Source organism: Colletes latitarsis, chromosome 5 (assembly GCF_051014445.1).
Source record: "Colletes latitarsis isolate SP2378_abdomen chromosome 5, iyColLati1, whole genome shotgun sequence".
NCBI classification, from domain to species: domain Eukaryota; kingdom Metazoa; phylum Arthropoda; class Insecta; order Hymenoptera; family Colletidae; genus Colletes; species Colletes latitarsis.
Genome location: NC_135138.1, coordinates 23,827,558 through 23,851,604, shown reverse-complemented (window position 1 = coordinate 23,851,604; position 24,047 = coordinate 23,827,558). Strand labels below are relative to the sequence as shown.

General features: G+C 32.5%; 1 protein-coding gene across 2 annotated transcripts in view; it reads left to right on the top strand.

Annotated features, from left to right (window-relative positions):
* The window catches only part of Reck (reversion-inducing-cysteine-rich protein with kazal motifs), a 101,536-nt gene that overhangs the window by 12,283 nt on the left and 65,206 nt on the right, over window positions 1-24,047 (top strand). Inside the window, exon 1 of one of the 2 annotated variants that reach the window (XM_076765687.1) lies at window positions 17,938-18,205. The exons of the other annotated variant lie outside the window; for it this stretch is intronic. Coding sequence (XP_076621802.1) covers window positions 18,130-18,205 — 76 coding nt within the window. The 5' untranslated portion in view covers window positions 17,938-18,129. Of the gene's footprint in view, window positions 1-17,937; window positions 18,206-24,047 lie in introns of those variants that run through there. 2 annotated transcript variants of the gene reach the window in all.

Below are 24,047 nucleotides of genomic sequence, written 5' to 3'. Positions count from 1 at the left end.
TACGCGTAGTTTGCTTTTTGAAACGTTAAAATCGTCCAATCCGTTCAGGAGTTATGGTGTTTCAAAGATTCGCATACAATTTCGGGGAACCATATCCCCTCAGATTAGATTTTCGGTAAGGAATTTTTTTCTTGAAAGTGCGTAGGATTTCGGAGGTATGTGTATTCACAAAATATGATTGTAATTGACCCCCGCAATCGAAAATAATTTTTCCAAAACGATTTGAAATTTTTGAATTTAATTGTTAATAACTTTTAAACAAAGCCTCCATCAACAAATTGTTATTCTTGATTTTCGTCTTATTTTGGCCTCTAGAATCCTCTATTAAAATTTTTCCCAAGGGTGGCCGAACACCCTGTATGTATAACGTTATATTATTAACTTCAATTTGCATTCAAAATCAATAACGCATTAGTTTTGTTTACATAACGTATCGTTGTGTAAACTTCAATTTGCGTTCAAAATCAATGAAGCATTAGTTTTGTTTACATAACGTATCGTTGTGTAATATCCAGAGTGTTAGGCCACTCCTGGGAAAAATTTTAATTGGAGATTCTAGAGACCAAAATAAGACGAAAAAGTTATTAACGTTTAAAGTTCCGCCCGTACTGAATTTTTTTCTAGAAAGTAGGTAGGATTTCGGGGGTAGGTTTATTCACCAAAAATTATTGTAATTGACCCTTGCAACCAAAAATCATTTTTTCATAATAATTTGAAATTTTTTAATAACTTTTTAACGAAGCCTCAGACAAGAAATTGATATTCCTGATTTTCGTCTTATTTTGGCCTCTAGAATCTCCCATTAAAATTTTTCCCAGAGTTGGCCGAACACCCTGTATATCTGTGAAGAATACACATTTATACTCTGTTTTCATTTTCTGTATATTCTCATCTTGTTAAAGTATTTCGTAGATACTATGTTATTATATTTCATATAAGCAACATGTCGTTCGTACCAATACTCGAAAAGAAAGAATACTTTATAGTGATGAAACGTGCTAAAAGATGATATATGTCTAAATCTAAAACTTCTACATATAAAATTAAATTATATGTATAAAAATGTGATCTACAAACCTCATTGCTTTTCTCATACTTCAAAAAAATATAAAATAATATGCGACGAAAGTTATACAAAAGAAAAACATCAAAATGTGTCATAAATTTTTACTAGGATTAACTTTAGCTGCTCAATTAAAAATTATTAGAATTAAAGATATCATAAGCTTATTACCTTTTTTGAAGAAAAAAACTGATAAATTACGAATAATTATTAGAAATTAAGTTTTTGTTTCGTTGTTGAGATAATGTTCTATGAATTAGAACTAAAAACGTTATTTTCTTTTCTATTTAATAATCGTTAAAAATCTTTTACATGTCGCACTATATTTTCATATCTACTGCAATGTATTACAAATAGAATGTTACGTGTGTATAATAATTTTTATAGAGTAATATCACATCAAAATCATTTTCTTCGAGTGCATTATTTTGTTCTACGTTAAAACAAAGTTTTTGCAATATTTATCAATATCTCAGCTCTATAAACAAAAAAAGGTTTCAAATTGGATTATTTATATGCTCATCACTGCATATAACTTCTTTTTCTTCTCCCACATAAAATAAGCAATCACTTTATACCTCTCTAAACATTTTCAAAGACAGAAAAGATTTAGTTACATTATCATGAAATTTCATATAATATAACGCAGAAACTTATTAAATAATATAAATACGAATTAATTTACCATCATGAATCACTTATCGATTATAAAAATTTGTTATTCTAATTAATTTATAAGTAAATAATTTTTTGTAAGTAAACGAATACTTTTGTCCAACATGCATCTTTCTTAGAACGGTTAATAATTCATTGTTTATGCGAATGTTACAGAAGTTCCGTAAAAAAAAAAGAAAAATAATAACTGTAATAAAAAAATTTAATGAAATTCAGCAGTGTATTTTGATATTAAGTACTCCAAATGTCGAAAGTTTGTCTTTATAGAATACCATGCTATAATATCTAAACTTCGGTTTAACTCTTTGGGGCACGCTGGGATTAACACCTTGACGTTCATGCCCCAGTCTGACTGCTTTGAAAAACGATATTTGTTTAATCCAACGGTTTAAGGGGTGATAATATTTGTTTTCCTTTAAATTATACGTTAGATACAACATTGTAATTAACAAAAACTGCATTTTTAGAAACAAATCCAATAAGGAAAACTGATCATTCTTGATTAACCCGAAAAATATGAGTGTTAAGGGGTTGAAAGTGTCCCACTTTTTTGATGCACCGTAATGCATGGTGGGACATTTTTAGTCCCGCCTCGAAATATTGCAATAGCTGCATGCGCCTAGGTTTATATTTCGTTTTATTTACGTAAAGCAGTTGGTAAAATCTTTAACAAATGTTACAAACGTATTCACTTGTGTTGGCAACATTCAACATGCCAATACAGGTTCATCAATTGTTGCAAGCGGAAGGTTTATTGCGACAATCTTTTTTTATCTATTTTTAAGATTTTACATTATGTAATACCTTCCTTAACACCAGATTTACGGGTATTGATCGCACATATATTTATTGATACTTTTCATGTTGACGATTACCTTAAAATATGATTTTTCTTTTAATTATAATATGTGTTCATGCCATTGCATCAATCAAGTTCAACATAAGTTGTTAAAAAATAATATTTATGCGTTCTGCAATTTTAGATATGGAATCTGACATCCGTCAAATTGACGGTTTCCGTAAATCTAGTGTTAATACAAATATACCAATTTTGTTTAATTTAAAACGCAATAAAATTTCTATGCAACATGGGTCCATTTTATTATCTGAAATCCTGTGCCGCAAAGAGTTAAGACGGCAAACCTATTGTCATTGTTGTGAAGCTAAACTTCTAAATCGAATAAACTTGAAAACTATGGCTCGTACAGTTCCCAGGGTGGAATGTAACGGGGAAGGCGACGGCTGGCATTGTTAATGCAGATCGTTGTTGACAAAGGACATTCCTTTGGCACGATGCAGACGGATTCCCGCAAGAAACTCGATTTCCCGCGATGCATGTGCCGTGAACGCGCTCTACGATCGTGGCCCTCAATTTCTGCCGCTGTTCGATACCAGTTCATTGACATGCAGCCGACGATTGACGGAGGATGCGACGTTCACAGAACTATTTGGTCTTTCCCCGTGGTCGCGTGTTCGCTCTCTCGCTCTTACCTTTCGCTCGCTCGAAGGGTGCGTGAGGCAAATACTTGAAGCGTGCATGCACGGAAAATAAATCGCCCGCGAATTTATATCAACGACAAACGCCTCTCCGCGTTTCCACGATAATCGATTCGTTTTGCATCGGTAGACAAATGGACTTACGAGGGACGTCTGAAAAATTTTAAGCCGCGACATGAAGGTAGCGTTTCTCGTCAAAACCATTCTGGTAGTACAATAGTATATGTTTTGACAAATGCCTGTGAAAAAGCAATTTTTGACACTCACAAGGAACCTTCGCGAACGGTCCGGCTTCGATTTTGATGAAATTTCGTACACTCATAAAGCAGCTAAACATAGTCGACACGTATTTTCTTTTAGCTGCGGTAACTCGAGTTTAAGGGGTGAAAACACCCCTTGAAGTTTTGGCTCGAAACGGCTATCTCGAAAACGGAAAGACATACGAAAAAAGTGTTAATGGGCGAGGTTAATGGTTTCTTATGTACAATAACATGGTGTTAAAAAATTTTACAAAATACAATTTGTTTATAACAGAAAAAAATTTATTAACTTAATTTTTCATTTTAATGAAATTTTCATAATGACAAGAAATGACGAGCATTTTATTCCAAATCCATTGGTATTGTAATATTTTAAAATTGCCTCCTACAGTTTTGCAGATTTTGATGATTTACATCTTGCGCGTACATTCACTATGGTAACAGCCGTTCTAACTTTGATTTTAATGAAGCACTGTAGGCTTGCACTAAATTATACAGTAACAAGTAACAAATTTCTTAACAGCAATGAAAAGATTAATTGTTTTTATTACCCACCTATGACATCGTGGCAAAGGTGGAGCGATTTATAAATTATAAATACATACAGTGTGTATAGCAATTACTCTGTGTAGTTTCGATAATAATGGTACTCGTAGAAAATATGTTTGAAACATAAAGATTTCTTACACCATGCGCATTTAATTATTGTCACATCACCGTACATATGGCATCTTGGTTCATTTTTAACAGAATAGCAGTACTCAACAGGATTCTGGAATGCATTTGGTTTTTCATCTATACAGGGTCTTCGGTCAACCCTGAGAAAAACTTTAATGGGAGATTCTAGAGGCCAAAATCAGACGAAAATCAAGAATACTAATTTATTGATGGAGGCTTCGTTAAAAAGTTATTAATGTTTGAAGCATCGCCCGTACTGAATTTTTTTTTAAAAAGTGGGTAGGATTTCGCGAGTAGGTCTATTCACCAAAAATTATCGTAATTGACCCCCACAACCGAAAATAATTTTTCCAGAACGATTTGAAATTTTTTAATTTTGTTGAAAAATTTCACACTTTCTTCAATTTTTTTCTCCAAAGTGGGTAGGAATTTGAGGGTATGTCTGTTCACCAAAAATGATTGTAATTGACCCCCGCAACCGAAAATAATTTTTCTAGAACGATTTGAAATCTTTTTTTTCCGTCGAAAAATTTAGGCACCATACCCCTCGTCGATTTTTCTTAAAAATCCGTTTTCAGTTTTCAATAATTTTGTTTGACACTCTACAGAAAAATGGTCTAATACTTTTTTGTAGGTGCCCATGGGCTCTGCTTCAGAAAAAAATTTCAGTGAGATATCTTTACTATTGTAGGAGTTATGGCCGTTTAAAAATTGGACCACTTTTATGGGGTTTTTCACATTTTACGGGATCAAGGAGCAACTTTTCCAATATTTTTAGAATTTCTACCTATTCTCTACTAAAATACGCGTCGATTCCTTTTTTAAACATTAAAATCCTTCAACCCGTTCAGAAGTTATGACGTTTTGAAGATATGCATGAAATTTCAGGGAAGCATTTCTGGCCTCAGATTAGATTTTCGATAAAGAATTTTTTTCTTGAAAGTGCGTAGGATTTCGGGGTATGTTTATTCACTAAAAATGCTTGTAATTGACCTCTGTGACTACATATAATTTTTTTAGTATGATTTGAAATTTTTTAATTTCATCTAAAAATTTCACTACCTACTCGAATTTTTTTCTCGAAAGTGGGTAGGATTTCGGGTGTATGTGTATCCACCAAAAATGATTGTAATTGAGCCCCGCAACCAAAAATAATTTTTCCAGAATGATTTGAAATTTTTTAATTTAATTTTGTTAACTTTTTAACGAACCCACCATCAACAAATTAGTATTCTTGATTTCCGTCTTATTTTGGCCTCTAGAATCTCCAATTAAAATTTTTCCCAGGGGTGGCCGAATACCCTGTATAGATGAAAAATCAAATGCATTCCAGAATCCTGTTGAGTACTGCTATTCTGTTGAAAATGAACCAAGATGCCATATTTACAGTGACGTGGCAATAATTAAATGTGCATGGTGTAAGAAATCTTTATGTTTCAAACATTTTTTCGACGAGTACCACTATTATCGAAATTACATAAAGTAATTGTTATACACACTGCATGTATTTATAATTTATAAATTGCTCCACCTTTGCCATGATGTCATAGTTGGGTAATGAAAACAATTAATCTTTTCATTGCTGTTAAGAAACTTGTCACTATTATTGTTACTTGTTACTTGTTACTGTATAATTTAGTGCAAGCCTTACAATGCTTCATTAAAATCAAAGTTAGAACGGCTGCTAACATAGTGGATGTGCGCGCAAAACGTAAATCATCAAAATCTGCAAAACTGTAGGAAGCAATTTTAAAATATTACATACCAATGGATTTGGAATAAAATGCTCGTCATTTTTTGTCATTATGAAAATTTCAATAAAATGAAAAATTAAGTTAAAAAATTTTTTTTGTTATAAACAAATTGTATTTTGTTAAATTTTTTAACACCATATTATTTTACATAAGAAACCATTAACCTCGCCCATTTACAATTTTTTCGTATGTCTTTCCGTTTTCGAGATAGCCGTTTCGAGCCAAAATTTCAAGGGGTGGTTTCACCCCTTAAACTCGAGTTACCGCAGCTAAAAAAATTACGTGTCGATTATTTTTGGCTGCTTTATGAGTGTACGAAGTTTCATCAAAATCGAATCCAGACCGTTCGCGATGTTCCTTGTTAGTCAGTGACATCAACCGTTCTAAAAAAATTGAATTCGCAAAAAAACGTGAAAACGAGAATATACAATTTTGGGAAAGAGTATTATTCACTGACGAAAGTATGTATAATATTTTTGGAGTGGATGAAAGAGGCAAAATATGGAAGAAAAGCGACACAATATTTGTAATCAAACGATCATTTTAGGGGGTGTACGAAGACTTTCGTGACTAACTGTATTTAACGTGGAAAGTTTGTGGAACTAGTCTTACACGGTCTGACAATTAACCTATAATTACTTGCATCGAATCATTGCAATTTCAGAGTTTCTATTATACATGTAAATCGTATTCGGCAATGTCATATTCCGGTATAGCTGCCTAAACTGATTTCCTTTCAGAGATTCAGTACTATTTGTGGAACAAAAGTAGAAAGTCATGTCTGTTTACTGGTAACCGCTGATTCCATCCACGCAGTTGCGAAATACGTAGTTTTTGCAACATTTCTCAATATACAGGGTGTCCAGCAACTAGTGGTACAAGCAGCAATATGGCGATTTTATATGAAAAAATGAATCGAAAAAAGAAAAAAGACTTCGGTAATTTATCGGATATGAGCGCACCAAACCGATTGATTTTGTCCTCATCAGAGCATATAACTCATTTCCAGTCATCTATGGTTCATTTTTTTATCAAAATTTAAGAATCATTTCATTAAGTTAATATATTTATTCGAAAGAGCTGGTTTCCGTTTCTTCTCTTTGTCTTTCAAACTCATTTTTTTATTTAAACTTATTTCACAGTTTTCAAAGTCTTTGAACGAATGATTTGTGCAATTTCATATGCTCCTTGATTAGAAATTAATTATAGTCTTCTATTTTTAACCGATGTTGCCGCACACCTATTCATTTGACACCTTTTTGCAACTATTGTATGACTAACTTAGCATTCTTCCGCAATTTTTCGCAGTGAATATTCTTTATTACACAGAGAAATAATAATTATCTCTTTATCTTTACTCTGTAGCTTCTATCTATGTTTCTATATCAAAATGCAATTATCGAACTGAAGAGATTTCTTTTATGTTTGATTTCTAGTAAAAACGGCAGCAATGATCGTCCAATCACGATTCCAGAAGTTCCCCACTGTTTACCTGATATTTCATTTATTTCTTATGTAACGTACAAAACTATAAACATTGTATTGCGTACCTGTTTTTCTCAAATACTTTGTAAGTGTTATGAATTTATCTACTTTCACCTTTTGGTTTTCTTGCAAGACCCACCGTTTTGAATTAATATCGTGAATAGTAATATTTATTGAAAGTATCAAACTAAAAATAAATATACGCATTTTCCATATTGGTCTATATTTACAAATTTATAAAGATTGGAAACAATAAGTTGTAAAAGAAAGTAGACAGAATTATTAGTTTTTAATGTTATTTAATCAAATCGATATTTTGCAAAATATCGGGGATAATGTGTTTTTCATTCCTAATTTTGTGTTTTCACCTTTTAGCTTTGCATTGTAGCATATAAAAAAAGTAGGTGTCAAATATTTTTCTAAGAACTGCGTTACATGTAAATTTCTTAAATGATATCTGATAAACACTCTAACAACTGCTACAGAAGTGAAAGTACAACTCAAAAGAGAGTAGCTTGCGAATCACGACTATAATGTACAGGGTGTTCGGCCACACCTGGGAAAAATTTTAATGGGGGATTCTAGAGGCCAAAATAAGACGAAAATAAAGAGTACCAATTTATTGATGGAGGCTTCGTTAAAAAGTTATTAACAATTAAATTCAAAAATTTCAAATAGTTCTGGAAAAATTATTTTTGGTTTCAGGGGTCAATTATAAGCATTTTTGGTGAATAGACATATCCCTGAAATCCTACCCACTTTCGAGAAAAAAAATCAAGTAGGTGTTGAAATTTCTTGACAAAAAAAAAATGTTCAAATCGATCTAAAAAAATTATTTTCGGTTGCAAGAGTCGATTACAATCATTTTTGGTCATTACACATACCCCCGAAATCCAACGCATTTTAGAGAAAAAAATTCCTTATCGAAAATCTAATTTCAGGCCAGAAACCGTTCCCCGAAATTTCATGCGTATCTTTAAAACACCATAACTCCTGAACGGATTGGACGATTTTAATGTTTAAGAAGACAAACGACGCGTATTTTGATGTTGAATATGTAGAAATTCCAAAAATATTCGATAAGTTGTTCTTTGACCCCGTAAAATGAGAAAAACCCCATAAAAATGGTCCAATTTTCAAACAGCCATAACTCTTACAATTGTGAATATATTTCAATGAAACTTTTTTCTAAAGTAGAGCTCATGGGTACCTACAAAAAAGTATTAGACAACTTTTCTGTAGGGCGTCAAACAAAATTACTAAAAATGAAAAACGAATTTTAAAAAAAAATCGACAGGGGTAGGTGCCTAGATTTTTCGATGAAAAAAAAAAATTTCAAATCGTTCTGGAAAAATTATTTTCGATTGCAGGGGTCAATTACAATCATTTTTAGTGAACGGTCATATCCCCGAAGTCCTACTCATTTCCTAGAAAAAAAAATCGAGGTGTGAAATTTTTCGACAAAATTAAAAAATTTCAAATCGATGTGGAAAAATTATTTTTAGTTGCAGGGGTCAATTACAATAATTTTTGGTGAATAGACCTACCCCCGAAATCCTACCCAGTTTCGAGAAAAAAATTCAGTACGGGCAGAACTTAAAACGTTAATAACTTTTTAACAAAGCCTCCATCAACAAATTGGTATTCTTGATTTTCGTCTTATTTTGGCCTTTAGAATCCCCCATTAAAATTTTTCTCAGGGGTGGCTGGACACCCTGTATGTCGATTACTTTATAATTATGATTCACGAAGTCTTCTTTTTTGAGTTGTGTCACTTTTGCAGCAAGGTTGCTATATGTTTATTTTTTGCACGACCATTCAAATGCAAAGGAAGAAGCGGTAGAAACACCCTCTGAATCGTCCTTGTGTGCACATCATGTTATGAATTTATTTCTAGTCAACGATAAATATGAAACTAAACAAGAATGAGACATTCCACGTCAAATTGATTACTTTTGTATCCGCTGTCAGAAATTTCGTTCTAATTGAAATATGCTACAACTTATATCGTACTAAGGAAGGTTTACGTCATCATTTGCTGTTTTTGAAATTGTTTAAAAAAATGCAGACCCTCAAAGTTGGCAGTTTTCACCGATTTTTATGAAAACTACCTTTCCAAAAGAATTTGTATCTATTTTTATCTATAAATTTCTTTAGTTTTAATCGTAAAGGACTACCTTTTTTAATTAATTTTTTTTTGTTCATAAAAATTTAATGAGAACATTTTTCCGCGATGATGTCACTACTAAAATAATGCCGGGCAAGAAAAAATTTAATTTTCCTTATGAAAGACTAACTTTAGAAAATTTATAAGAACTTTTTCAATACTGCAAACAACAGTTTCTGAATGAGAAAGTTGGTCTACCTGAATCACTAAACATCATGGCATCTTTCGCCTTGCCCTGACCGCAATTTTAGAGAGTCGGTTAATTTAAAAAGTGCAGTCGAACGAGGACAGAAGACAGAATATGAAGATATTTTTTTCAAATTCCTTGGGTCTTGACCTGAAGATCGAATTTGCTAAATAAAAATATTTTCGAGACTTTTGTATTGGAAAAATGACTTCACGAATAAAAGAAAAAATTAATTAAAAAGAGTACTCCTTTACGATTAAAACTAACAAAATTAAAATGTCGTATCTTGCATGATTACGAAGATAAAAATTCTTTTATGAAGATAGTTTATTACTACAGTAACCATATTTTTTTGAAGAACATAAAGGACAAAATTGAAATAGTTTCTATAATGACAGAAAAATAATTTACGTTTTTTATTTTATTTTACAAATCAATATACATGCACAAAATTAAGTAAAAATTAAGTAAAAATTTCGTAAAAATCGATGAAAATTGCCAACTTTGAGAACCTGTATTTTTTAAATAATTTTGAAGACAACAAACTGATGACTTAAACCTCCTCTAGTATCATGTCATTGTTTGACATGCATCTATTTCTTTTTACGTTTGAAACGAGCAGTAAAATACAAAGAACTTTATCCCTTCATGTGAAATGTGATTCTTCGGTCCAGAATAATGCATATTTAAAGCGGGAACATTGTACTACGTGTTGCTAAAACTCTGATCGTCAGAGAGCAGACGTCGCTGTCCGTTTAAACGATGCCCTCCTCCGGATAATTAATAACCATTGCGACTACTTAAATGAGTTAAGCCGGGTCGAGCGAAGTCCTCGTTGTAAAACTGTTTCTGAGCACGATCTTGTCGCGTTAGAAAGCAACGTGGCTGCGATTTCTGATACATTTGAGAGGACCTGACGAATTTAATCGTTATAATCTAGGTGCAAATTGAAATAGTAATTTATTAGACGCGATAGTATCTCCAGAGGGCGATTATAAAAGCGTAAATTATTCCTATAGTCAACGAGTCTACGTTAATGTCAAAAGTGCTACGATCGGATTATAGTAGTCGCAAGGTAATGTCATCACTCGTAAATTTTGCAGGCTAGTCATCAAGTGTTCTGTGTTATGTTAATAATAATATACAGTGGCGGACATATATTTACGAACACTTGTTAAGGTTAGATTCTGTTGTTAGTAATAAAACATAGGAGAAGTATAAATTAATTAGTACTACGTTTTCTTAATGACATACATACATATTTAAAAAATGCGAGATAACTATTAATTAACTTAAATTTTAATCAAGATAACAATAATTAGAGTCTTTCTTACGTTTCGTCTTAAGGATATACAGGGTGTTCGGCCAGCCCTGGGAAAAATTTTAATGGGGGATTCTAGAGGGCAAAATAAGACGAAAATCAAGAATACCAATTTGTTGATGGAGGCTTGGTTAAAAAGTTATTAACGTTTAAAGTTCCGCATGTACGCGTGAGGCCAAAAATGCTTCTCTGAAATTTCATGCGAATTTTTAAAATGTCATAACTCCTGAACGGATTGGAAGATTTTAATTTTTCAAAATCCAAACAACGCGTTTTTTAATGGAGGATATGTAGAAATTCTAATAATATTGAAAAAGTTATTTTTTGACACCGTACAGTGAGAAAAACTCCCTAAAACTGGACCAATTTTCAAACGGCCATAACTCCTACAATAGTAAAGGTATCTCATTGAAATTTTGTTCTGAAGCAGAACCCATGGATATCTACAAAAAAGTATTAGACAACTTTTCTGTAGAGCGTCAAACAAATTTATTAAAAATGAAGAACGAATTTTTAAGAAAAATCGGCAGGTGTCTAAATTTTTCGGTGAAAAAAAAAATTTCAAATCGTTCTGGAAAAATTATTTTCAGTTGCGGGAGTCAATTTCAATCAGTTTTGGTCATTAAACATAACCTCGAAATCCTACCCACTTTCTAGAAAAAAATTCAGTATGGGCGGAACTTTAAACGTTAATAAATTTTTAACCAAACCTCCATCAACAAATTAGTATTCTTGACTTTGGTTTTATTTTGGCCTCTAGAATCTCCCATTAAAATTCTTTACGGGTTGGTCGAACACCCTGTATATTTACAGGAACTCTAAACATATTTATCGACGTTTCCAATTTAATTGGAAACTGGTTCCATCCTTAGTTGTTCTCTGCTTTAACAACTCGACAAATTTTCTCGATATACTTTCGCATTTTCCCTTCGAGACTTCGGGAATCGTCTTTGGGGTAATAATTACACAACGTTTTGCGTTATGTGATTATCGACGGCGAAATCGTTGTCGCGAAGGACGATCGATGGTACCGATTGTACGTATCTACAACGAAATAACAAGGCTACTCTAAAAAAACGAACGAGAGGAAGAAAGTGGATAATGATGCAGAGGCAGACAGAGACTTAAGTATCATGCGTAACGTACGTGCGAACTGAGGAAGATTTATCGACGGAATAAATTAATAAATTACATGTTCATCGAGCCGATTGACAATAGCAATGGCGAGGACACGTCACAGCGTTCCCAGACACCGAATCAAAATTTCTAGAGAAGTCCTGAAACTGGAGTGCCGCGTAACTTTAGATTTCTCATTCTTGTTTCGTCGATGCTGGATATCGCGTTTCGCAAATTCGATTAGCTTTCACGCCTACGCTAAAGCAACCTGATCTGCTCATCTTGTACGGAGAGTTACATATATCTAGGCGCTGAAAAAGCACGGGATATCTTTTTATCGTGCGTAGAATGCATTGCTACATTCCTAATGATACCATGTATTAGGCCTTAAAAGTGTTGTAAATGATATTTTTAAGTGGTAGTTCAAAAGTTGACATATTTGTAGTATCCGTTGAAGTGAATAAAGAATACTTAATCAACGTAAGTTACCACTACAGTAATCATATTTTTTTGAAGAAAATAAAGGACAAAATTAAAATGGTTTTTATAGCGACAGAAAAATAGTTTACGTTTTTTATTTTATTTTACAAATCAATATATACGAACAAAATTAAGTAATTAATGTTAAAATGTATTTAAAGACGAACAAGCATCTTAAAACAACGTATTACTCAAAAGAGACAAAATGAAAATTAATAATAACGATCTTGAATATTTATATTTCTTACATGAACTTTTCTTCAAATTTTACTTCTACTTTTAAACTGTCTTAAAATGCAAGATTTGTTAGATATTTCTACTCGAAGTTTTTCCTTATTTAGAAATATTTACTATTCTTATATAAGTAGAATTAAGAAATATTTTATCAACTTTATCATTATACGTGTATAATATTTCGTTATCACAAAGATATATTTTTCTATATTTTTATAGTACCAATATATTGTTACAATTATTATATTAATCATCTGAATTGTATGTTTTTTTCTTAAAAATTTCAATCTCCAATTTGTTATTTTCCTTACAGTTTAATCAGTATTGTACGTATACAGAATTTCTAATCACCTTTGAAAAATATCTTATATGTCTTTTACATTAAATAGATCGAATATTTTACAAGTATTGACTTAATGTTCAAATTAATTTAAGTATATGGGGTCATACCTGGCCCAAAAATCCAACAAGCAAAACGAAATCGATTCTAGCAGGATCGAAAACTTTAAATCTTCTGAGAATACTCCATTTTCAGTTTTCATTACTTCCAACATCGAAACGCTATCAAAGGAAGTACAAACGCGGGTTATCAGTTTCCCCAATACGGGAATGTTGCTCCCTAACCCATGTGTCAATCAAGTGGAACGTAATTTCTTCAGACATATGAATTTCAGAGTGTCTCGTTGTGCTCTGATCATTGTCCAAAAAATCAGTGAATGAATTTTTACAGTTAGCTAATAATTAGGGCTGTTAGAATACTCTAATTATAATTCGTACGACCAAATACTCGCTTTAGTTCAGTGAACAGTTTATTTAATCTCCAAATAAATTATTTAGTACATCCACATCGCTTTTTCTGGGTAACAATTCTGACATATAATAGTATAGTTTATTAGAATTGTTGGTCACAACAAACAAATATTTTAAAGGCTTTCAACTCCTTCATTTAGATCATTTTCAAAATCGTATAAGATATGAAAATATGTAGGGATTTTCAGTGAATAGGGATGTTTTTTTTAAACAAGAGCATTTAATAATATATAACAAAAGATAACATGTAATATACATAAAGAACTCGCTCGTTCACTTTTTACCGATTTCCTCACGCACACATGCATTTTTATCGATAACACAGACACGCACTTAAGATCTATGGTTCGTCGAAATCACGGGGCAACGACCTTACAAATAAATAGTTTGAAAAATGTATAAATATACAGGCTGTTCGGCCACGCCTGGGAAAAATTTTAATGGAAGATTCTAGAGGCCAAAATAAGAAGAAAATCAAGAATATCAATTTCTTCACTGAGGCTTTGTTAAAAAGTTATTAAAAAATTAAATTAAAAAATTTCAAATTATTCTGAAAAAATTATTTTCGGTTGCAGAGGTCGATTACAATCACTTTTGATCATTACACATACCCCCGAAATCCTACGCATTTTCGAGAAAAAAATTTCTTACCAAAAATCTAATTTGAGGCCAAAAATGGTTCCCCGAAATTTCATGCAAATCTTTAAAACATCATAACTCCTGAACGCATCGGACGATTTTAATGTTTAAAAAAGCAAATTACGCGTCTTTTGGCGGAGAATATGTACAAATCGCAAAACTATTCGAAAGGTTGTTCCTTGGCCCTGTAATGTTAGAAAAACCCCATAAAAATGGTCCCATTTTCAAACAGCCATAACTCCTACAATAGTGAATATATTTCAATGTAACTTTTTTCTGAAGTAGAGCTCATGGGTACCTACAAAAAAGTATTAGACAACTTTTTTGTAGGGCGTCAAACAAAATTATTAAAAATCGAAAACGAATTTTTAAGAAAAATCGACAGGGGGTAGGTGCTGAAATTTTTCGGCAAAAAACAATTTTTTCAAATCGTTCTAAAAAAATTATTTTCGGTTGCGGGGGTCAATTATTATCATTTTTGGTCAATAGATATACACACGAAATCGTACCCACTTTCTAGAAAAAAAGTCGAGAAGGTGTGAAATTTTTCGACAAAATTAAAAAATTTCAAATTGTTCTAAAAAAATTATTTTCGGTTGCAGGGGTCAATTATAATCATTTTTGGTCAATAGACATACTCCCGAAATCCTGCGCATTCTCGAGAAAAAAATTCATTACGAGCGGAACTTTAAACGTTAATAACTTTTTAACGAAGTCTCCATCAACAAATTGGTATTCTTGATTTTCGTCCTATTTTGACCTCTAGAATCTCCTATCAAATTTTTCCCAGGGGTGGCCGAACACTCTGCATGTATAACGCATAAAATAAGCTATCAATTTAGAATTGATCGGTTAATTATTTCTTTAACTATTCTAGACTCCAATTCGAAGAATGTGGTTTGGAGAAAAACATGTTTAAAAATTTTAATAAAATTGCAAGATATACCTACTATATGTCGTGTCACGCTTTAACATGGCTTACAAAATAGCTCATAATTCTGTAATTTTTGCGAATTCGATAATTTTGAATTTCCATAAAATTGTTGGTAGCTTACTTTTGGGATGCTATATTTTTAGTTTACATAACGAGAAATCAATTTTTTGAATCAGCTACATGAAAATCCCCCCTTAATACTAAACTTACCGACACTTCATGTATACCTAAACTCCCAGCCAAAAAGATAGCACATGCGTGCTATCTTTAATTTCTCACTGACACACGTACAATTTTGGGTTTGTAACGCATAATATAGTAAGCTTATGAGCTCAGAACATGCGGATCGCTGCAAAATGGTCTCGGCATCACGGCGTTTTGTTTATAAAACAGAAACAGTGTTGTATTCTAGGAACGAAATGATAGCACACTCCGTCTACATGTTTATAAACTGCTCAGTATTTCGCGATCTCTTAGGTATTCAAGACGCGAAAGTATTGCCTAGTAATTTACAAGAATGGGACGGAGAAAAAAATTAACGATATCAGAAATAAAGCATATTCTTGAACTGAAAAGGCAAAATTTATCAGTATCCAAAATTTCGAAATAACTAGTAGAAGTCGAAAGGTAATCCATAATTTACTTAAAGACGTGGAAAATTATGGTAAAAAGAAGAGTAGTGGAAGACCATCATCGTTGTCACAACGGGATAAACGAACTGTTTTGCGTATAGCTTTCAATACCCAGTGTACAACAAAACAAATCATGCAAAAGGCTGGCGTGAATGCAAATATTTCAAGTGTTCGTCGTGTATTAAAATCATGCAAGCACATTAAAAGACTAAAAATAAAAAAGAAACCTGCATTAACTCCACGGCACAAACAAGAACGTTTACAACTTGCCAAAGATCGAATACACAGGAAGAAGAAGTGGCGAAAAGTGATATTTTCCGACGAGAAAAAATTTAATTTAGATGGACCTGATGGTTTAAACTATTATTTCCACGATCTAAGAAAAGAAAAATTGTCAAAAATTCGGCGAGCAATGGGCGGTGGTGGAGTAATGGTGTGGGCGGCAATCGGTTACTTCGGTAAGACGGAAATAAAATTTATTCATGGAAAAATGAACAGTAAATATTATTTGGATTTGATAAAGCAACAAATTACAAAGCATGCTCTACGCATATCTGGGTCTGGGTTCATATATCAGCATGGTAATGCAGCGGTACATACTGTAAAACTTGTAAAAACCTATTTTGAAAAAGAAAAGATACCTGTTTTATCATGGCCTGCGCGCTTACCGGATATTAATATCATCGAAAATTGTTGGAGTCAACTCAGTCAAACAGTTTACAAACATGGGAAACAATACGAGAATGTCCACGAACTAAAAGAAGCTATTGTCGCGGAATGGAGCAATTTAAATCAAGAAAATATTCAAAAATTACATAAGTCGTTACACAATAGAATGATTGAAATTATAGAAAATAAAGGAGGATGTACTCTTTATTAAACAATTAATGAATAACTATATAGATTGATAATAAATTAAATAAATGTTTATTATTTTATAAGTGTGCTATCATTTCATCCTTGGTATATAACATTGTTTCTGTTTTGTAAACAAAATGCCGTGATGCCGCGACATCTTTACAGCGATCCGCATGTTCTGAGCTCGTAAGTTTACTGTATTATGCGTTATAAACCCAAAATTGTACGTGTGTCAGTGAGAAATTAAAGATAGTGTGCACATATGCTATCTTTTTGGCTGGGAGTGTACCTATTTTTACCATGACCAATTTTTAAAGAAATATGTACTTCATAATATAGAATATACATAATAGCCAATTTGATTGTAAAAAAATATAGTTTCTTCAATTTAGAAGTAATATAAGTATTTTTATTCTTTCACTAATTTTAGAGTAACAAATTTCCCAAATGGAACTGAAGATTCTCTTCTTTCATCTTTGTTATATATTTACTATTTACATCGGAGGCTAACCAAAATTTAATACTTGAACAGTTTTTTGTAAAAACATAAATCGATGACCGGTCGTGTTGGTAAGGCAGACAACAATAAGAAAAGAAGTAAATATTGAGAAATATATTGTACGTATACCATTAGAAAAGTCATGAAGTTAAATGGCGCTGAGATAACGTCGTACGTAAGAAATTTTAATCGAAATTTGAAAAACAGTCATTTGACCGGTTGTGGTATGTTTACTGTTGTTTCTAAAATATTTAACGAAACATTTCTACAAAAATCTCGGCGATTTATGTTGAAGAAACTTGCACATAGTCACATTGCGGCAAACGAGAAATGTTTCATCAAGCACTTGAAATCATGCAGAAAAGTATGCTTGCAATGTTCCGTGCTGTACGGGATGATAAAGAGGGAACTACGGATGAAGAAGACAGAGACGGGAAAAAAGGCATACCGAGAAACGTGTGGGTACAGCTCGAAGATGTCACAATAGCAGTTGCACTGCGTGACAACGCGCCACGCGTCTTTTCCCTCCACCCACACGCAATCTCTTGGTCCCTGTCTTTCCCACCCTTCTCCTTCTCTCATGGTGCTCCGTCTCAGTCTTCCTCTCACCCACTCGGTCGAGTAAAAAGCTTAACGGAGGCTCGAGGCCGCAAGTGCCACGAAAAGCTCAGTCGCTCGCGGACCGCGCTCTACTGCGTTTCGTTTTCGCGCGAGTTCTCTTCCCGTCGACATGTCAACTCCGTCGTGTGCCTTACTCGTTAAATTGCTCGTGGAATTGGAGCGTCGATGCGAATAATCAGGATTTAACCGCGATCCGATAAAACCTGTGGGTGTTTAACCATGCTGTCTGTCGGCCTGCTGACGGCGATGTCCGCGATCGTCGTCGTCGCCAATCCTTTCCTCGACGCTGCGCAAGGTAACGTTCCCAATAAAACATAATTCAGTAAGCTGGGTCTGTAATTTATACATTCGTGTATTAAGTGGAAAGTAAGAGGATACTTGAGCCAATGCGTTAAGGAAAGTAATAATTCCTTACGACCGTGAGAGCAATACAGCAACGAAGATTTATTAGTCGACGTTCCGGTCTATGACAGAGGCATTCTTCAACACGTTATTCAAAGTTTAATATTGCTAAAATGTAATAAAGGTAAACTTAGCGAGATAAGTGTCTACGAAAAAGCAAATAATTTATTTTTCACAAAATTTATCGATGTCAAAAGTTTTTGTCTCATAGGTTTGCATTGCTCTCGTTTATGTAAATAGTTGTTATTTCCCTTAAGTTTTATATTATTGAGCAAAATAATTACTTAGATGTAGTTTGTAAGAAAATACTTCCTCTTCGAGTGATCTTTTTCCGAGTATTCTCGTTAACCCTTTAACCCTTTAATCGCCTCTGTAAATGGCACAGCATTAGATTTATGTTACTCTTTTGAGACTTGTAGTTACAAGCCGTTCGCTTGGCTTTCTTTGAAATTAAAGACCTAGATCTCTTTAATATGTTCAACGGTTTCTTCTACAGTTTCCTTTTAATCTGTAACCAAAAATAAGATAAGGCGTGACCTATAGATAGAAAATAATTAGTACTGACAGGAACATTTCGAAGCACGTGAATCTCCGTCCACGTGGTCAGACCAGTGACCGTTCCCCCGTCACCGGTGTTGATCTCACGAACGATTCTTTTCCTGTGATTTCATTTCGTCAATAATCTCATACGTTTTCTCTCTAGCGAGCAACGCTACTGTTCTAAGTCAAAAGTGCGTATTTAAAGTGTTTGTTTCTTTAGTTTCTGCGTCTAAATCGTCCAGATTTTCTTTCCATTTTTCGTATGATGTTTTAAATATCGGCACATTTTTGGATTATCGCCACTTTGAACGATAACAGAAACTTCTGAGTATTACTTACTTCCTACGTTACAATGTGAGAAAATAGAGTATTTTGTGGCATACAAAAAAAATATTACTTTTCCAAGTATTCGACAATAAGTGTTCCAATCATCTTCACATCAATTTACGAGTGTTGAACAGTGTAATAAAAAATATGAAGTTTAGTTTTAACATTTATTTATAAAATGAAATAACGTTATTTGGCAGTTTTTGAAAAGTCAATATGTACTTATGCATATATGTATAAAAGAATAACACGTTGTCATTAAGGATTATAGTTTGTACATTTTACATGATCCTAAGATTTACACTTTAAATATATGAAATCGTGTCACCTTTTTCGATGGTTATGTGCAATTCTCGATACCAACTTTTATTTTTATTTTAATTTCTTCTGGTTGGTTTTAACATTTTTGATTCTTTGTAAACTTTACACTTTCCTATTAGTCCAAAATTCTTTATTATTGACATAATAACAAAATTACTTATAGTTAAAATAATATTAATGAAGTACTTACTATAGTAATTCTGAAAATGAAGTTTATATAATTTACTATAGAAAGATCATGTATCACATTCAAGACAAAACTTACCATTTTAGAACCACGATAAAAATTATAGTTACAGAGCTCTTAATATGAAGAAATTTTTAGAAAGTACGTTACTAAAAATGAAAAACATAATTCTTTTACCAAACTGCTAATAATTATATTACCGAAATAAACAAAAAAATTGCAATTATGTGCATTTACGTAACATCTAATTTCATTAGAGCTTTACCATTTAGGTATGTTTATTTATGAATAATGAAATTTTGGATTAAGATGGCAAAATAAGTTAGTCCCTCGAGATTTTTCACGTGCAATAATTACGAATAGGTATAGTATTGCATTAACATGTGTACGTAGATGTCAATTAAATTTATTTTATTTTGTAGAACAGTGACTACATTTTTTCAATTTTTATACTATACTATACATCTTCGGAACTTTTTACAACAAACAGAACCAGAAATATAGCGTTTTAAAGTTTAAATACGGAAAATACGTTTGTCGAGGCAACATAGACAAATTTTTACGTAATTTTTACACTGTTTTAGTCAAATTTTACAACGCTGTTTATCGTAAAAAGTTCTACAAAGTCTCACCGTTCTTTATTGAGAAATAATGAAAAATGATTAGTTCATTTCTTTTGTGAAATTCTGCATAGTTTCAGAGGCGTAGCGTGAAAATTGCAAGCGTTTACATTCTCTCTTTTTGCACATGGTTTTCCCTCAGATTTAGTTTCTACAAAGTGAGATACATTAAATTCGCATCTAAATACAATTAATTTCTAATTTGACCGTTTGCTTTTGGCTTAGAAGTATATGTTTGAAAATACAAGCCGAGTCAAGTTTAGCTTGAATTGTTTAAATCAAATCAAGTATTTGATAGTTTAAGCAATCTCGATTATGTATTCTTACTTTATTATAGTATTATATTTGAATAAAAAAGTTCGTTTGAATAAGATTTGGATAAACTTAGATAAAGTCAAGAATAATCATGATAATTCTAGAACTCAAAAAAAAATATCTGTTCATTCAAATAACTTGGGATGGTTTGACACTAATAAAAGTTTGCTAGAAAAAAGGAAAAGTTAAACAATCATTTAAAATTTTAAACTTCTTTTTTAGAATAACATGATTCAATGATAAAAACCATAATACGTAATATAAATATAATTCTTATAATGAACATATAACTTTTTAATTTATTACATTATAGTAATTCTCACATTTTGTATAAACAATCAAGTTGTTCAAACATTTGGCCAGATTGAATTTTCTCAAGTTTTATTAAATATTCAAGCTACTGGGATGATCAAATACTTGACAGTTTGAAAAAATGAGTTTCGTCTTGGTTTGAATTTCAAGTAGCGTGAATATTTCAAGTGGTTGGACAACTCTAACGAAAAATGATGACATCGTCTGGAGACCCTGGTCCCTTATCGTAGCGGTCGACCGAATAGCGATTATTTTTAAAATACCCGATGTCAACCGATCGTTTTTCGCGACTGCGCCAAAATACAAGCTCGTGGAACGGATTCGTCACACCAGTCTCCACGAGTCTTTGTCATCCGACGAGAGAAGATATCGACGACAACTTCTCGGCCACATGTGCGCTCTGCCCTCTTCGTTCCGTCTCTGTCTTTCTCGTTCTGCATTAATTCCCGTCGCTTTTGTCAGTGTTCACTTTTTTCCACCTCTTCCGCCGTTCGATTCGCGCGGCGATCTTAATGCTTTCCCTTCTCAAGCGTTATCGTCGCACTCGAGAAGCGGGACGAGGCTTGGTTATCGAGCTTCCGCGCGAAGTATGCTCGACCGATGAGGACTTTGGTTCTCACGGAGTCTGCGCGACAAAAAGATTCATTTTCATCTGGAATTCTCGATCGAATAGTTATTTCTCGTAAGAAGGAATCGAGAATCGAGTTTATAAATCTAAACATTGAAATAAACAATTGCTTTAACGCTTTAACCGTCGGGTGTAGGGAAGACCGGGGGTTGTTGACCAATTTTTTCTTTGTCGTTATGGGAGTTGTGATGTCTGATAAAATATGCATTTGACTATACAAGGTGTTCGACCGTACTGAATTTTTTTCTCGAAAATGCACAAATTTTCGGGGGTATGTCTATTCACCAAAAATGATTGTAATTGACCCCCGCAACCGAAAATAATTTTTCCAAAACGATTTGAAATTTTTTTTTCCCGTCGAAAAATTTCACACCTTCTCGAATTTTTTTCTAGAAAGTGGGTAGGATTTCGGGGGTATGTCTATTCACCCAAAATGATTGTAATTGACCCCCGCAACCGAAAATAATTTTTCCAGAACGATTTGTAATTTTTGTATTTAATTGTTAATAACTTTTTAACGAAGCCTCCATCAATAAATTGGTATTCTTGATTTTCGTCTTATTTTGGCCTCTAGAATCTCCCATTAAAATTTTTCCCTGGGGTGGCCAAACACCCTGTATACTCATACAATTAAAGGTTAATGAATGTGATTAGAATCAAAGTATTTGAATTTTCCTAACACCTTCCATGTTAGTCAACTAACTCCATTGTTGGGTAGATAGACTTATAGTATGGGATGGATTGACCAATGTTATTAAAGCGGTATTCTAGTTTGACACCTTTGAAAAAAACGATTTTTTTTACATTTTCCTGAAGAATATAGTTTGGAAAATATATCTGCAAAATCTTACGCCTAAGCTTCTAAAATTAATGAAGTTATGGCTGTTTAAAAGATGCGATTGTCAACGTTATTGTCATAGGGATACACAACTTTGAAAGCATTTTTCTCGAAACTATATTTACTAGAATGGTGTCCATGATATTTTAAAATCTACTTTGACCAATTGGCTTAAAATTGTAGGTGTATATTCAGTACACGTATGACTATAGCCTGTACCAGAATGAACCACAAATTTTTATTTTTTATATTTCTTTAGGTCCCCAAAATTTAAAAACAACATGAAAGAATCGATAAACATACATCAAAGTGTTACCAGTTTTTAAATTATTGATTTTTTTCATTTGTTACACTACTGGATATAGCCAAAGTTATACTAATTATGAATTTTTCACGTTTTATCATTTCAAATAAACAGAATAGCCGGAATCATGGACACTGTGAGACTACCTTTTTTAAAAGCGACTATGTTTGAGAATATGCAGTGGCACTAATTTAAATACTTCTTTCCCCAAAAAATTTAAAAATATCACTGAAACATGTATAAATAAATCTTGTAAATTTGACTGCAAAAAGTGTAATAGTTTATTCGCAAAAAATTCCTTAAGAAAATCTAAAAAAATGCACTTCACACTAAAATACCCCCTTAACAATTTATTTTAATGCTAATACAATTACTCAATATTAAAGAACATGTTTCATTATTACAAAATATTAATTATTTTATAGTCTGTGTACGCGTTAATACTTTTTACCTAAATAATGACTACATGGTGCACCATTTTAATAATTTCTTTCGAAATCGATGCTGTATCTGATTTTTTTTTGCATGACTTCGCTATTCTATGCAAAATGTTATGATTTATTAACAAACTCAGTAGTAAACAAAAAATATACACTGAAATCATCAGGATTGAATAATTAGTTAACTAATTCTAAACATTATTTATCAACTAGCCCAGAACGACCATTTTTTCGTCACACTGTTTTAGTTTAATAAACAAGAAATCTTTACCTCATGTACTTGTTAATGTTAGTAAAATGATAATTGTCCATAATAAACAAAATACTCGTCCTCGATTATTATTTTTTCGAAAAATTCTTCTAACATTTTCTGGAGAAACTTTCTTGTTTAAATATTCTACGTTTGCAGCAATTTGCGGTTCATTTTCTTTTTTCTTTCATTATTTGACATAAAATATATCATTGTTTTGATCGCAATATGATTTTCATTTTCATATCTGTTAACAAGTGCACCGATGCACTTGGAAAAGGAATCGTATCATAGGCTAACAGAAGTTATTATCATATATCAAAATTTTCCTCTACGATTTTTTCATATTTTAAAACAGAACTATAATTCTGCCCAGTTATGAAACTCACCATGTATATACAAATTTATACCTTCTGTATATGACATTCACGTTTATAGACTTTCACTGTAGATATGTTCCAAGATAAGCATCACACTTTATGTCCATACTAATTCATATTTCCCGTATGCTGACATTTGTGCTTTATATTATTATGTAAATATACGTCTCACAATAATTACATACTTCATAGTACGGCCATTACATCACTTGAAGAACGTCACTAGATGTGCTTCATATATTCTAAATTTTTTGGGCAAATAACAATATATAA